General features: G+C 40.0%; 1 protein-coding gene across 2 annotated transcripts in view; it reads right to left on the bottom strand.

Moving 5' to 3' along the window:
* Nucleotides 1-218: 218 nt before the first annotated feature.
* The window catches only part of CRYZL1 (crystallin zeta like 1), a 51,457-nt gene continuing 36,877 nt past the window's right edge, over nucleotides 219-14,798 (bottom strand). Inside the window, exons 7-13 of one of the 2 annotated variants that reach the window (XM_050784648.1) lie at nucleotides 13,702-13,835; nucleotides 12,530-12,641; nucleotides 9,417-9,515; nucleotides 7,872-7,993; nucleotides 6,205-6,310; nucleotides 2,022-2,071; nucleotides 219-797 (exon numbers count right to left, since the gene is read on the bottom strand). In XM_050784648.1, the coding sequence (XP_050640605.1) occupies nucleotides 783-797; nucleotides 2,022-2,071; nucleotides 6,205-6,310; nucleotides 7,872-7,993; nucleotides 9,417-9,515; nucleotides 12,530-12,641; nucleotides 13,702-13,835 (638 nt within the window). In that variant the 3' untranslated portion in view covers nucleotides 219-782. Of the gene's footprint in view, nucleotides 798-2,021; nucleotides 2,072-5,604; nucleotides 6,087-6,204; nucleotides 6,311-7,871; nucleotides 7,994-9,416; nucleotides 9,516-12,529; nucleotides 12,642-13,701; nucleotides 13,836-14,798 lie in introns of those variants that run through there. The other variant, XM_050784649.1, reaches the window with a different exon arrangement.

Here is a 14,798-nt window from a genome sequence, read left to right as displayed (position 1 = left end):
AGAGGGGACTAGGCCACCTTCCTCAACCCCCAAATAGAGAACTCAGATAAGACGTCAGCACGCTTCCTATGCCAGCGCAGCCTCCCGACAACCTCCCTTCCCCCTTCCCAGTGCCTGGTCATCTCAGCCTTCCAGGCAGCGGCCACTGGCAAGTTAATGAGATCCTCTTCTTTGATCCTGGGGAAAGCCGGAGTGAATGAATAGTTGAAAACACAAAATTTAAGTGCCTATGGGCTAGGTCCTTTAAGACTTCAAAATATACTCAAATGCTTAAATGATGACAGCAAAGACTTAAGGAAGGTGTTGAGAACGGAGTTGACAGAAAATTAATACGTTACTTTGATAGCTTAGCAAAGGCCTGCAACAGCTTTATCAATAGAGTAGTGTGGCTTTTGCTGAAAGCAGTTTTCTTCATGGAAGGAATTTTATAGCAGGGGCAAAATATATAGAAATAATGAAAAGGCCTTTAGAAAATTCCCTTAAGATGTTAATTATAGAATTATCTTGATCATTTGCACAAGAATTTTTCAAACACTTTTCAAATGTGTCAACTGAGCATCTTGTCTTAGCAGGGAAACGTGCTTAAAAATGCAACTTGCTTTTCTCTTCCTTGGTTTTTCTCAACAATTTCCAAATAAAATTTTGGCTTCAAATACTGGAATACGTTCATCCGATTGAAGTCTGAGAAAGAAGAAAATTAAAATTGAACAACTTGCTTTTTTCTTCCTTGATGTTTCTGAACAGCTTCCATGGAAACTTTTGCCTCATACAGTGGAATGGGTTCATCCAACTGAGGTCTGAGAAGGAATGAAATTAGAAATGTCAGGTCAAGTTAAAGTAGAACAAATGGGGTGGTATATGACAAATGCTAGTGCTCAAATCTATTACTTTATTAATTTTTTGAGACGGACTCTGGCTCTGTTGCCCAGGCTGGAGTGCAGTGGCACGATTTCAGCTCACTGCAACCTCTGCCTCCCAGGTTCAAGCGATTCTCATACTTCAGCCTCCTGAGTAGCTGGGATTACAGGTATGCACCATCAAGCCTGGCTAATTTTTGTATTTTTAGTAGAGATGGGTTTCACCATGTTGGCCAGGCTGGTCTTGAACTCCTGGCCTCAAGTGATCCGCCTACCTCAGCCTCCCAAAGTGCTGGGATTACAGGCATGAGCCACTGCACCCAGCCTCAAATCTATTACTTTAAGTAATTCAAACAAATTTGTCCATTAGTGTTTCCAATGTTAAAAGTGGTTAAGTTTTGAAGGAAAAAAAATTATCTTCTTTATTTACTACCTCTTTTTTTTTGAGACAGAGTTTCTCTCGTTGCCCAGGCTGGAGTGCAAAGGTGAGATCTTGGCTCACTGCAACCTCCACCTCCCAGGTTCAAGCAATTCTCCTGTCCCAGCCTCCCCAGTAGCTGGAATTATGGGTGCTTGCCACCAGGCTCAGCTAATTTTTGTATTTTTAGTAGAGACAGCGTTTTGCCATGTTGGCCAGGCTGGTCTCGAACTCCTGACCTCAGGTGATCCACCCGCTTCAGCCTCCCAAAGTGCTGAGATTACAGGGGTGAGCCACTGCGCCCGGCCTACTCCCTCTTTTATAAGTGATAAACATTCAACTTTAAACAAATATACCATGGTTTTCTCTCCTTCAAGCTATTGGTTATTTCAAGTTGCTTTGGGAGGGGTGATGAGGAAAAGCAAAGGGTGAGGTACACTATATAATGGAGTGAGGAAAACTCAAAAGCCACTTCTATTTCTGGGAGTACCTACTGGTGTGCCACCAGATACACTTTGATAAATATTAAAGAGCAGCTATTTATCTAAATGAAATATAAGGTCAGTAAAAAAGTAATTACAGTTTCTGCCACTACTTTCAATGGCAAAAACCACAATTATGTTTGCACCAACCTAATAATAAAATATGGAGGCAACAGGCACATGGCGGGAGCTAAAACAAAAGTGGGACTGCCTGCCTTAGCTCCTTGAAAATAGAAAAACAACGATTTGGTTACTTTAGCGTACCTGAAAACACCAGTTGATAACTTCTCCATCACATCCTTTAAGATACGTAGCTGGAAGGATTGTTAAGGTGGCAATGTAAAGGAGAATTAAATAAAACCATTCAATAAACAGAGGATGCCAGGCAGATCACTTTCTCTTGTTTCAAGTTTTGTACTCTCAGAGATTCAACATGTTAAGTTAGAGAAATTCTGGAGGACGTCAAGTTTAGCTCCACAGCAGGGAAGTGATTTGAGAGTTGGTGGTGTAACAGAGCCTAAATTTCCAAGAACAAGTGACAAGAGCAGCAACTCAAGCCTGGTGCTTATCCTAAGTGCTCACCACTATTATCTCAATGGATGGGAATGAAATAGTGTCTAGTTTTCATTTCTATATTACATATGGCATTTTAAGTTAAAAACAATTTTAGCACTTACATATCTTACTTTAGATGTACATTTGTTGACCAGGCTGTTTGGTAATAGGCTCAAAATTTGTTTGCAGAAGCCAGTAAACTTTGTGTGTGTGTGATATACAGTCATTCCTCAGCATCCATGAAGGATTGGTTCCAGGACCCCCATGAAGACCAAAATCTCCAGATACTCAAGTCCTTTACAGAAAATAGCGCAGCAGGTTGGAAAACAAGGCTCTCTATAAAAAATTAAAAAATTAGCCAGGCATGGTGGCATGTGCCTGTTGCCCCAGCTACTGGGGAGGCTGAGGCAGGAGGATCCCTTGAGCACATGGGTTTGAGGTTACAGTGAGCTGGAATGAGCACTGCACTCCAGCCAGGGCAACAAGCAAGACCCTGTCTCAAAAAAAAAAAAAAAAAGGCATATTTGCATATAACCGAGGCACAGCTGCATTATACATTAAGTCATCTCTATGTTACTTATAATACCTAATGCAACGTAAATACTATGTAGGTAGTGGTTATACTTTTTTTTTTTAATTGTTGTATTATTACTTTTTCAGAGTTTTTTTTTTTTTGAAACAGGGTCTCCCTCTGTGGCCCAGGCTAGAGGGCATGATCATGCTCACTGCAGCATTAACCTCTCAGGCTCTAGTGATCCTCAGCCTCCCAAGTAGCTAGGACCACAGCGATTCACTGCCACACCAGGTTAATTTATTTTATTTTTTTGTATAGACAGGGTCTCCCTATGTTGCCTGGACTGGTCTCGAACTCCTGAGATGAAGCCGTCCTCCTGCCTCAGCCTCCCAAAGTGTTGGGATTACAGGCGTGAGCCACTGCCCCCGGTCTCCAAATATTTTTGATCTTTGATTCGTTGAATCCCTGGATGTGGAACCCTCAGATACAGGGGGCTGTATGTCACTAAGAGAATCAGAAAATGATGTAAAAATCAAAGAAAAATCTCTCTTGCTAATTTAATTGAAATTATAATATTAAGATCAAAATGCTATGTAATTGCCAGTACTTCTGAATTATTTATGGCCTAGAATGACACAGTTGGAAGGAGATGTCTCTGTTAAATCACAAGCAGCAACTTAGCTTGTATGAACTGAATGAGGAGGGTTTACACAAGTGAGGACTACAGTACGATTCAGGACTTTAGAAAATGCAAATTAGGGCTGCGTGCAGTGGCTCACGCCTGTAATCCCAGCACTTTGGAAGGCTGAAGCAGGTGGATCACCTGAGGTCAAGAGTTCGAGACCAGCCTGACCAATATGATGAAATCCTACCTCTACTAAAAATACAAAAATTAGCCGGGCATGGTGGCGTGCGCCTACAGTCTCAGCTACTTGGGAGGCTGAGACAGGAGAATTGCTTGAACGTGGGAGACAGAGGTTGCAGTGAGCCAAGATGGCGCCACTTCACTCCAGCCTTGGTGACAGAGCGAGACTCCGTCTCAAAAAAAAAAGAAAAAGAAAATGCAAATTAGAAAATATAAGTCATTTAAAAATATTTTTAAAAGAAAACTGAAGAATATAAATTTACTAATTCACATCCCTGCAAGTTCCCTTCCTATTGCTGTTAACAAAATTCTCACCTGTGTGCATAGCATATATTTCTGATTCTGGAAAATGTACAGTATTTCATATACACGTCATGTTTCAACTTGGTCCAAGGATTTGTCAAATAGGTTAAAATTGCCTTCTTATCGGGAGAGGTGGTTTGAGAGAATTAAGTTATATACAGCAAAGCAGTCAGTCTAGTTTCCAACATGTATGATTCAAAACTAATAGCTACATAGTATTCCAATATTAACTAATGTTACTTTTAATAGCCACGTGGTATTCTCCATTGTAGCATCACTCCATGTTATTCTTAATAATTACAATGTTATTCCTAATAATTACAATGTTATTGGATTGGACATATACTTTTTTTTTTTTTTTTTTTGAGATGGAGTCTCGCACCATCTCCAGGCTAGAGTGCAGTGGCGCGATCTCAGCTCACTGCAACCTCCGCCGCCCAGGTTCAAGCAATTCCCCTGCCTCAGCCTCCAGAGTAGCTGGGACTACAGGCGTGTGCCACCACGCCCAACTAATTTTTTTTTTTTGTATTTTTAGTAGAGACGGGGGTTTCATCATGTTAGCCAGGATGGTCTCGATTTCCTGACTTCGTGATCTGCCCACCTCATCCTCCCAAAGTGCTGGGATTACAGGCATGAGCTACTGCACCAGCCCGTGTACCTTTTTAAAAAATGACATTAATTAAAAATCCTTTTAGAAAGTTAAATCTAATTTTCAAATTTAATAGGAAATATTTAATCAAACAACTTTAAATTCATACATGCACTACAAGAAGGGGTTTTGAAATCTACTCCTTAAAACTCAATACATGCAGTATACTAATTACGTAACTTTTTTTTTGAGAGGAGTCTCGCTCTGTCACCAGGCTGGAGTGCAGCAGCACGATCTCAGCTCACTGAAACCTCTGCCTCCCAGGCTCAAGCGATTCTCCTGCCTCAGCCTCATGAGTAGCTGGGACTACAGGTGCGTGCCACCACGTCCGGCCTACATAACTATTTTAAAGCTCTGAATAAATTCTGTCATTGCTCCCGGAGGGAACTGGCCTTTATATGTATCACACATATATGACTAGGCACATTTAAGAAATGTAAAGTATGATATTCACTAGAGACAAGTGTAAGGCTATATAAATCTTCAGAAACACACGTATGTTCTATCAAGTAATGATAACTTATTTTTTTTTTATCCAATACATTAAAACTTTTAGCAAGTGCTGCTGCCTCTAAGCCAGACATTTTAGAAATAAAAGGAATTCTTAAGTTGACCCTACTCTAAAGAGGTTTGGACCTTTCTTTTTGAAATTGTTTGTATATTCCAAACTTTTTTTTTTTTTTGAGGCGGAGTCTTGCTGTCTCCCAGGCTGGAGTACAGTGGCTCGATCTCGGCTCACTGCAAGCCCTGCCTCCCGGGTTCACACCATTCTCCTGCCTCAGCCTCCCAAGTAGCTGGAACTACAGGCACCCACCACCATGCCCGGCTAATTTTTTGTATTTTTAGTAGAGACGGGGTTTCACCGTGTTAGCCAGGATGGTCTTGATCTCCTGACCTCGTGATCCGCCTACCTCGGCCTCCCAAAGTGCTGGGATTACAGGCGTGAGCCACTGCGCCCGGCATATTCCAAACTTTTTATTATTTTTACTCAACTGGAATGATTTGGCTTCAATCACACCAGACTTATCTCTGAATGACTTCTGTTTCAAAACTCAAACCCATCTTCATTTGATAAAGATTTACTAGCATTGATATTTATAAAACACTCCACAAACTCTTTAATTTAGAAAAGTATTCTGAAATGTTTCTGTGCAATGGCACCATCATAGGAGTAAGTGTGCAACCTTTCAAGGTGATGTGTAATTTCCTTAACGTCAGGTTAAAAACAAAATTTTCCACGTATCTTATGGCTTATCTCCATTCAGAAAGGAGAGAGACTGCCTGAGTGTGATTCTTGTTCCGCCACTTGCTGCATCCTTGAGTCTGTATCAACATCTCTAGGCTTCGGCTTCTTCACCTGTGAAATGGGGATGGTAACAGGACTTACATCTCAAAAGGCTGCTTTAATGTTTAAATGAATACTTGCAAGGCACTTGGAACACTGTTTGGCATACTTAAGGAAACTTAACTGCTATTATTATTTCCTATTATCGTAATGAAAGAACTTAGTACAGTACAAGGTTTCAAGCCAGAAACTCAAATCAGTCGATAAAAAGGATATAAAGATATTTTCCCTGTTGTACATTTGACAAATTCCAAACTTCATCATTCAGGAAAGCTAACGTTGCTCCCTTGAGGAAAAGGCAATGGCTATCTGGAGGATCCAGCTTGGATAGAATAAAACAAAGACTAATCAATTATTGTGAGTTTAACAGCAGGATGATTGGTATCTTGAGTCAGAAAAACTTCTACACAAATTAAATGATGTCCAAATCACAAAAATATGCAAATAAATAACATTTAATAACACGTAAATGATAATATTTTCTATTTCATGGTCCAGAACGATGAACGATGATAAGTACATGGCAGATGCAAGGCCGATCTAGAGTCCTGGTGATGAAATGGGAGGGGTGTGTGTGTGTCTTTTCTCGCCATCTTCATGAGGGTGTTGGAAAATCAGTGAAGATTGGTATGTGAGAATTATGGTATTTGCATATCAGCCATCATGTAAATATGTAACTATAACCTTGAGAGATAAATGCTGAATAAAAGATAGTCTCGCTCTGAGAGATGGAACATACATAAACATGTATCCGGCCTAATTAGCTGGGACTACCATTTTTTGTATTTCTTTGAACGGGGTTTCACCGTGTTAGCCAATTCTCGATCTCCCGACCTCGAAATTGTCGGCCTCCCAAAGTGCTGGGATTACAGGCTTGAGCCACCGCGCCCGGCGTGATAATTTTATACGGAAATATTTTGCTAAGTATATGTCAACGATGTTCAGATAGCAAAAATGCTATCTGAAATACTATTAAAAATTCATGCCGGGCGTGGTGTCTCATGCCTGTAATCCCAGCACTTTGGTAGGCCGAGGCAGGTGGATCACCTGAGGTCAGAAGTTCAAGACCAGACTGGTCAACATGGTGAAACCCCGTCTCTACTAAATACACAAAAATTAGCCTTGCGTGGTGGCAGGCGCCTGTAATCCTAGCTACTTAGGAAGCTGAGGCAGGAGAATTGCTTGAACCCGGGAGGCAGAGTTTACGGTGAGCTGAGATCGTGCCATTGTGCTCCAGCCTAGACAACAAGAGTGAAACTTCGTTCCAAAAAAAAAATCATAAGTCACATGTCTAAATCACTAAATAAAATTATACTTCATTGCTGAAAATATGTCTCTGGTAGGCAGTATTTCAACAATTTGGCCAACATGTTGCTAAAGTAAAAAAAAGCTACATTTCTACATATAAAATATGTAGCTACATATAAAATATGGAATGAAAAATAAAGGTAAATTTCTTTATGATTCAGATTTTATTTTTATGAGACAGAGTCTTGCTCTGTGACCCAGGCTGGTGTAGAGTAGTGCAATCTCAGCTCACTGCAACCTCCGCCTCCCAGGTTCAAGTAATTCTCGTGCCTCAGCCCTCAGCCTCCCAAGGAGATGGGAATATAAGCCTGCACCACCATGCCTGGCTAATTTTTGTATTTTTTCTAGAGACAGGGTTTCACCATGTTGGCCAGGCTGGTCTTGAACTCCTGGCCTCAAGTGATCTACCCGCCTCGGCCTCCCATAGTGCTGGAATTATAGGTGTGAGCCACCGCGCCTGGACCAGATTTTATACTAATTTAGTCACACTCTTTGCCTCAAATAACTTAGACTTTATTGTTTGTTAATTACACCCCTTTGGTGTAATGGTAATGCTTTATGGTTTCTGATAATACCTGAAGGTTTTCTTCTGTTGTTACCCAGTGGCCTCCAACACCAAGAAGTGTGATGATATCATGTTTATGTGGTAGTAGTTGTAGTTTTACAGCTGGTTCATCATCTTTACTATACAATCTCACTTGCAAGGGAATAGTTTAAAAAAAAAACAAGAGAGAGAGAGAAGAAATATATTTTATAAAAATCTGACAAAAATTTATTCTTCAAACAAGTTCTTATTTATTTAGAGACAAAGTCTTACTATGTTGCCCAGGCTGGCCTGGACTCCAGCAATCCTCCAGCCTCAGCCTCATGAGTAGTTGGGACTACAGGCGCAGACCACTGTGTCCGGCACTCTCTTTACTTTTTAATGTACGAATGAGGAAACATTTTTCTTAGAAAAAGCCACACACAATGTATTCTGACACCATAAAATCTACTTTTTGCATTAAACTGATCATAAAATTTATTCTACATTTAATTACAATTTATTGTAAATCTATTTATTATAGAAATAAATAAAGATAAAAAGTCTATCTTCATTTGAAAACCAGGCAAGGTAATGTAACACATAACCAAATCTGATCATTAACACTGATAGCTTAATATAGTGAGATGAGTTGATTCCCAGTTAAAAAACTCAGACTCAGGATAGTCTTAACATAATTACTGAAATGTCCATGTGAAAAAATGATGCAATAAAGTATGAATTTACTTCCACTGACAGATTATCCTGAGCTATTTTCAAATCTTAGAAAATACTGGTTTAAAAAACCACACGATAGTCATAACCATATTCATCCGTGATTTTCAAATTAGAAGATAAATTCTACCAAAGTATAAACAGAAGCACTTTGCAGGCCTGTAAAACCTACCCTTTAGGAGTCATGCTATTACTTAAGTGTGTTCAGAGTAAGTGTTAAAAAAATACTGGTTAAACTAAAAACATTCAAGAAAGTGAAACTGGAACAAACTTTGGCATTTTCCAAATAGAGACTGCAGACATCAACTATCCAATAGAAGGCAGCCTCACACAGCAGATGGGACTGAAAAGGCATCGCAATGATGCTGTGTTATCTGGGAACTACTGAGGAGGCCATGTTTCTAGATTTCTTGTAGCAATATGTCATTTGTTACTCTAATGTCTACACCAAGCTCGTCCAACCCGCAGCCTGCCCAGGATGGCTTTAAATGCGGCCCACACAAATTCGTAACTTTCTTAAAACATTGTAAGACATTTTTTAGATTTTTTTTTTTTTTTAGCTCATCAGATATCATTAGTGTATTTTAAGTGTGGCCTAAGACAATTCTTCTTCCAACGTGGCCAGGGAAGCGACACCCCTGGTCTACACTGTAAAAGATAAGCATGTTCTCTCTTACATACAGTACTTACAATGAGAATAAAGTAGAAGTTCCAATTTAAATTAAAAAGTCTTTAGTTAAAAACAAAACCCAAAACTCACATCCAGTTTAATAAGTGCATTAATAATTATGCCCTAAATTTTTTTCTTAAATTCATCAAACTAAAAAAACTACACAGGCTACTAATTTCGTAAGGTACCTACCTCCAGCATCTAGGACAATATCTACTCCCAGGCCACCTGTTTCTTCCAAACAGCTTTCAGCAACATGAACTTTCCCATTAGATACATCAATCACTCGGGCTGTAAAGGACAGGAAATCAGGCAATTGTACTGTTCTGTATGTGATCAACACAAACAAATCAGGGAAAAAGAAAAAGAAAAGCAAATAAATATCTATTCTTTGAAATGAGTTAAGCAATTCAAACAATTACTGAATTTAAAGGGAGAAAGTCAATTTAAATTATACTTTTTCTCATCTAACCCAATATGGGATATAGCAGTCTAAACGAAGAGACCTATATATTTAATAAAATTAAAATGTGAACATTTTGAGGAGAAGGTGATCCAAGGCTGGTCTGTTGACACAGAGCACTATTTTCTACAGCTATAGGGTATGTTGCCAGAATTAAGAATCTGAAAACACAGAGGTACATGTATAATAAGACATGAACTGGAAGATTAAGTCAGTTTCTTTCTTTCTTTTTTTTTTTTTCCAGATAGGGTCTCACTCCATTGCCTAGGATAGAGTGCAGTGGCGTGATCACAGCCCACTGTAGCCTTCAACTCCTGGGTTCAAGCAATCCTCCTGCCCTAGCCTCCCAAGAAGCTAGGACTACAGGTACATGCCACCATGCCTGGCTAATTTTTTTAAATTTTTTTGTAGGGACAGGGTCTTGCTATGTTGCCTAAGCTATTTTTGAACTCTTGGCCTCATGTGATCCTCCTGTCTTGGCCTCCTGAATCCCTGGGATTATAGGTGTGAGTCACCACCCCCAGCTAGATTAAGTAGGTTCTCAAGTATGTTCATATTTAATAGTCTTTAGAGCTAAAAAGCATCAAAATATACAGATGATGCTCATCTTTATGATGGGCTACATCCCAATATACCCACTGTAAGTCAAAAATGCACTTAATATCCAATAAACCCATCGTAACATTTTGAAAATCCTAAATCAAAACACTGTCAGCTGGGAACAGTCTGTATTTGTATAATAAGGTAATTATCTGCTAGAGGCTGTTTCACCGTTTCTCAGTCATAGAAATCCCCCTCTCTTCCCCACTTACTCTCCCAAATGAAGAAAAATCTTAAAGCTAAGGAAAAGGAACATGATTTTTAGAAGAGTCAGTACAAATTAAATAGATTTTAACTGGCTGCATTAAAGGATATTAGTAGTATCATATTAATAGAATATAAATTATTGACAGAATTAAAAATAATTCTCAGAATTTTGAACTGGCAAATAACAACATGTTTGTATTTCCTTTCTGTATCTTTTAAGACCTTCTAGTTGAAGAGAATTCCTCTTAGAGCTGCCCAGATTAGTGGTGTAGTCCAACAGAGTAATCTAGGATTTGGAGGGAAGGAGGAAGAGGACAAAAGGGAAAGGGGACAAAGTAATCTAGGAAAGGCAAATTAACAAATAAGGAATTTTCCCTTCATTCATGTTCTTTTTATTCACACCATTCATGCTTTTTTTTTTTTTTTTTGAGATGGAGTCTCGCTGTGTCACCCAGGCTGGAGTGCAGTGGCATGATCTCGGCTCACTGCAAGCTCCGCCTCCTAGATTCATGCCATTATCCTCCCTCAGCCTCCCGAGTAGCTGGGACTACAGGTGCCCGCCACCACACTGGTTCATTTTTTTTTGTATTTTTAGTAGAGATGGGTTTCACCATGTTAGCCAGGATGGTCTCGATCTCCTGACCTTGTGATCTGCCCGCCTCGGCCTCCCAAAGTGCTGGGATTACAGGTGTAAGCCACTGTGCCCGGACCATTCATGCTGTTTTTTTTTTCTTTTGAGGCGGACTCTCACTCTGTTGCCCAGACTGGAGTGCAATGACATGATCTCGACTCACTGCAACCTCCACCTCCCGGATTCTACCAATTCTCCTGCCTCAGCCTCCTGAGTAGCTGGGATTACAGGCATCTGCTACCACTCCCAGCTAATTTTTGTATTTTTAATAGAGATGGGTTTCATCATGTTGGCCAGGCTGGTCTTGAACTCCTGACCTCAAGTGATCCACCTGCCTCAGCTCCCAAAGTGCTGGGATTACAGGTGTGAGCCACCACGCCCAGCCTATGCTCTCTTTCTCCATTCTATTTTCAAATCTCTTCTTTTTCCTTTTCTCTTCCTTTCTTCAGCCCCTGTATTGCCTTCCTTCTATTTCTTGGTTATCTCTGTCACAAGCATAATGTAACAATGGAAATTAATGTGAGCTTTACTGTCAGGCCTGGGTTCAAATCTCATTCCAGTCCTTTACTAGGTGTATATCCTTGGACAAGTTAGTTCTCTGAGGCTCGTCTCTAGTTCTTCCGCACCCAGCCTGCATCAGGTGTTTCTAAACTGCATCAAAGTTCACCTAATTCAAAGTTGAGTAAATTGTTGAAAACAATGGGGCAAAGAGGAAAAAACTGAAAAATGTAAGTTTACAAAAAACATAAGTAATTAAAATTAAAACTATCACTTAAGTAAATTGGGGCTGGATATGGTGGCTCATGCCTGTAATTCCAGCACTTTGGGAGGCCAAGGTGGGTGCATTGCTTGAGCTCAGAAGTTTTGATACCAGCCTAGGCAACATGGCTAAACCCATCTCTACAAAAAATACAAAAAATTAGCCGGGTGTGATGGCATATGCCTGCAGTCCCAGCTACTCAGGTGGCTGAGGTGGGAGGATCACCTGTCCCTGGGGAGGTCCATACTGCAGTGAGCCATGATTGTGCCATTGTACTCCAGCTGGGTGACAGAGTGAGACCCTGTCTCAAAAAAAAAAAAAAAAAAAAAAAAAAAAGTAAATTGGGAGATAGCACATACACTGCATTTTCAAACTGACTTTCGTTTGGGATTTTATAAGTTCTTTTTTTTTTTTTTTTTTTTTTAAGATTATATATAGATGAGGTCTTCTATGTTGCTCAGGCTGATCTCAAACTCCTGGGCTCAAGTGATCCTCCTACCCTGGCCTCCCAAGGTGCTGGGGTTACAGTCGTGGGCCACTGCACCTGGCCAAGGATTTTGTACTTGGTTTTACAAGTACATTTTTAAAGGTGATTTTCCTCCAAAATTCCTTGTTTTAAAGTCTGTGCTTGTAATACTACCCACCTATGGGAGGTCTGAATCTTTCAAGGCACTGCTTATCTTCAAGGCTGCATGCTGTTGAAATCACTTTGGCTCCTCTATGATGTGCTAACTGAATAGCTATTGTACCAAATGCCTGTGTAGAAAAAAAATATACAGTGGGTGTACAGTTATAGGGCAGAGGCCATATCAAATTGATTTCTTTATATTATTTAATAAAGTGTAATTCTTTAGTGTTACTTTAGTATATTTTAAAATGTTATCTAATAGGAAAAGAGCACAGTTATGGGCAATTTTAAGAGTGGAAATATTTGATTGACTTTCTTCTTTACAAGGGGTGGTGGAAAAGCTGCATGCCACAAGCTGTCACTCGGTCTGACCACAGCACATAATTTCAAGGATGGAGGGTCACATTCAGACACATGGCCTTGCAAAGAGAAAACTGGGCCTTGTCAGTGTGATGGTCTAAGCTAATTATATACTATATATGGGAGTCCAGCTACCTCTCTTTGAAGATCAAAACACTTCAAAAGCTCCATCCTGTTCAGACCCACGGGGTAAGTTCGGGGAAACACTACTATCCTGATGTTGGACATCAGGCTGAAGCCAATGCTGAAGACAGCGCTGCCTTTTCTTCAAAGAAAAGCAGGAAGAAAGCATTTAATCACAAGCCAGTTAGAAAAGAGAACTATAAGTTAATTTCAAGTTTTTCTTGACATTTTTAGATGACAGTATTTTACGTATTGTTTTAGTGTCTTGCACTGTTTTGGTATATGTAATATGTTTAAATTAGGACGTGCTGATCTTTTGTGTGATCCATCTATATATAAAATGCCAATACTTGGTCAACGTAAGTGTGAGGGGGGGAAATAGGCTACAAAGCTGGTAAGGAGTTCTGGACTATGACTTCAAGGGCTCATGCGGTATCTTAGGCTTTGTCTAACAAGAGTGAATAAAAATGGCTTGTCTGCTTTTTAATGTACCAGCAGATTCAAAGTCATAAACTAATCACACTAAATCTAACTTTGATCTTCTATTGATAAAAGCTGCTTATTATAACAAAATAGGACACTGGAAAAAAAGTCAATCAATAACCTATTGGCAAAGAATTATATTAGCAAACGGATGGCTCATTGCTAAATTTCCTAAGTTTACTATATGCTGCTCTGTTTCTTAACAAAACCATTAGCACCTACACTTGCTCCATCCATTATCAGCACTGATTTTCCAGGAGAGACATGAGAAAGATAATGCAGAGCTGTATAGGCGCGCACTCCATCCCGAATGCTTCCTGCTGCTTCCGTCCATGTGACCTTTTCTGGTTTATGAACTATCATAAAGAACAGGAAGAAACAATCTGTTAGCAAGTCCCATGAGTCCTACCTCCTGGATCTATTTCTCTCCATCTCTACTACTACCATGGCCCTGGTCCAAGCCCCCACTCCCATTCTCTCTCACCTACATTACTTTCCATTATTGCCCATGAACAATTCTCCACATAGGAGTCAGTGTGTGTGTATTTTTAAAATGTTTTATATTGTGAAATAAAACACATGCAGAAAAAGTATGTAAAATATAAAATACAGTTGGATGAATAAATATAAAGGAAATATACAAAGTTAACTACCATCCTGGTGGCGAAAGACCACAGCCATCACCCCCGCAGCCTCTTCTCTCCTCATCAGAGGTCACCACCATTCTCATACAATTTCTCATTTGTATCACTCAAGTACGCATTTCTAAACAATACAATTTCGTGGCTGGGCGCAGGGGCTCATGCCTGTAATCCCAGCACTTTGGGAGGCCAAGGCCGGCGGATCACGAGGTCAGGAGATCGAGACCATCCTGGCTGACACGGTGAAATCCTGTCTCTACTAAAAATACAAAAAATTAGCCAGGTGTGGTGGCAGGCACCTGTGGTCCCAGGTACTTGGGAGGCTGAGGCAGGAGAATGGCATGAACCTGGGAGGTGGAAGTTGCAGTGAGCTAAGATCGTGCCACTGCACTCTAGCCTGGGCAATATTACACTCCGTCTCAAAAACAAAAAACAAAAAACAATTTTGTATTGCCAAGGCTTTAAACTTTATCTGAACGGAATCATACCATATGCATTCTTTTCTACCTCGCTTTTTATGCTCTACATTACGTTTTTAAAGCATCCTTTCTGTGGATGAGGCTGTTAGATCACTTTCACTCTTGTTGTTTTATAGCATTCCAATATATTAAAAACACCTTCATTTGCTTATCCATTGTTTAGCTGATGAACATTTGTGTTGTCTCCAGTTTTTGTCAG

This window comes from Macaca thibetana, chromosome 3, assembly GCF_024542745.1.
Source record: "Macaca thibetana thibetana isolate TM-01 chromosome 3, ASM2454274v1, whole genome shotgun sequence".
NCBI lineage: Eukaryota > Metazoa > Chordata > Mammalia > Primates > Cercopithecidae > Macaca > Macaca thibetana.
This window is presented reverse-complemented; position numbering and strand designations above follow the sequence as displayed.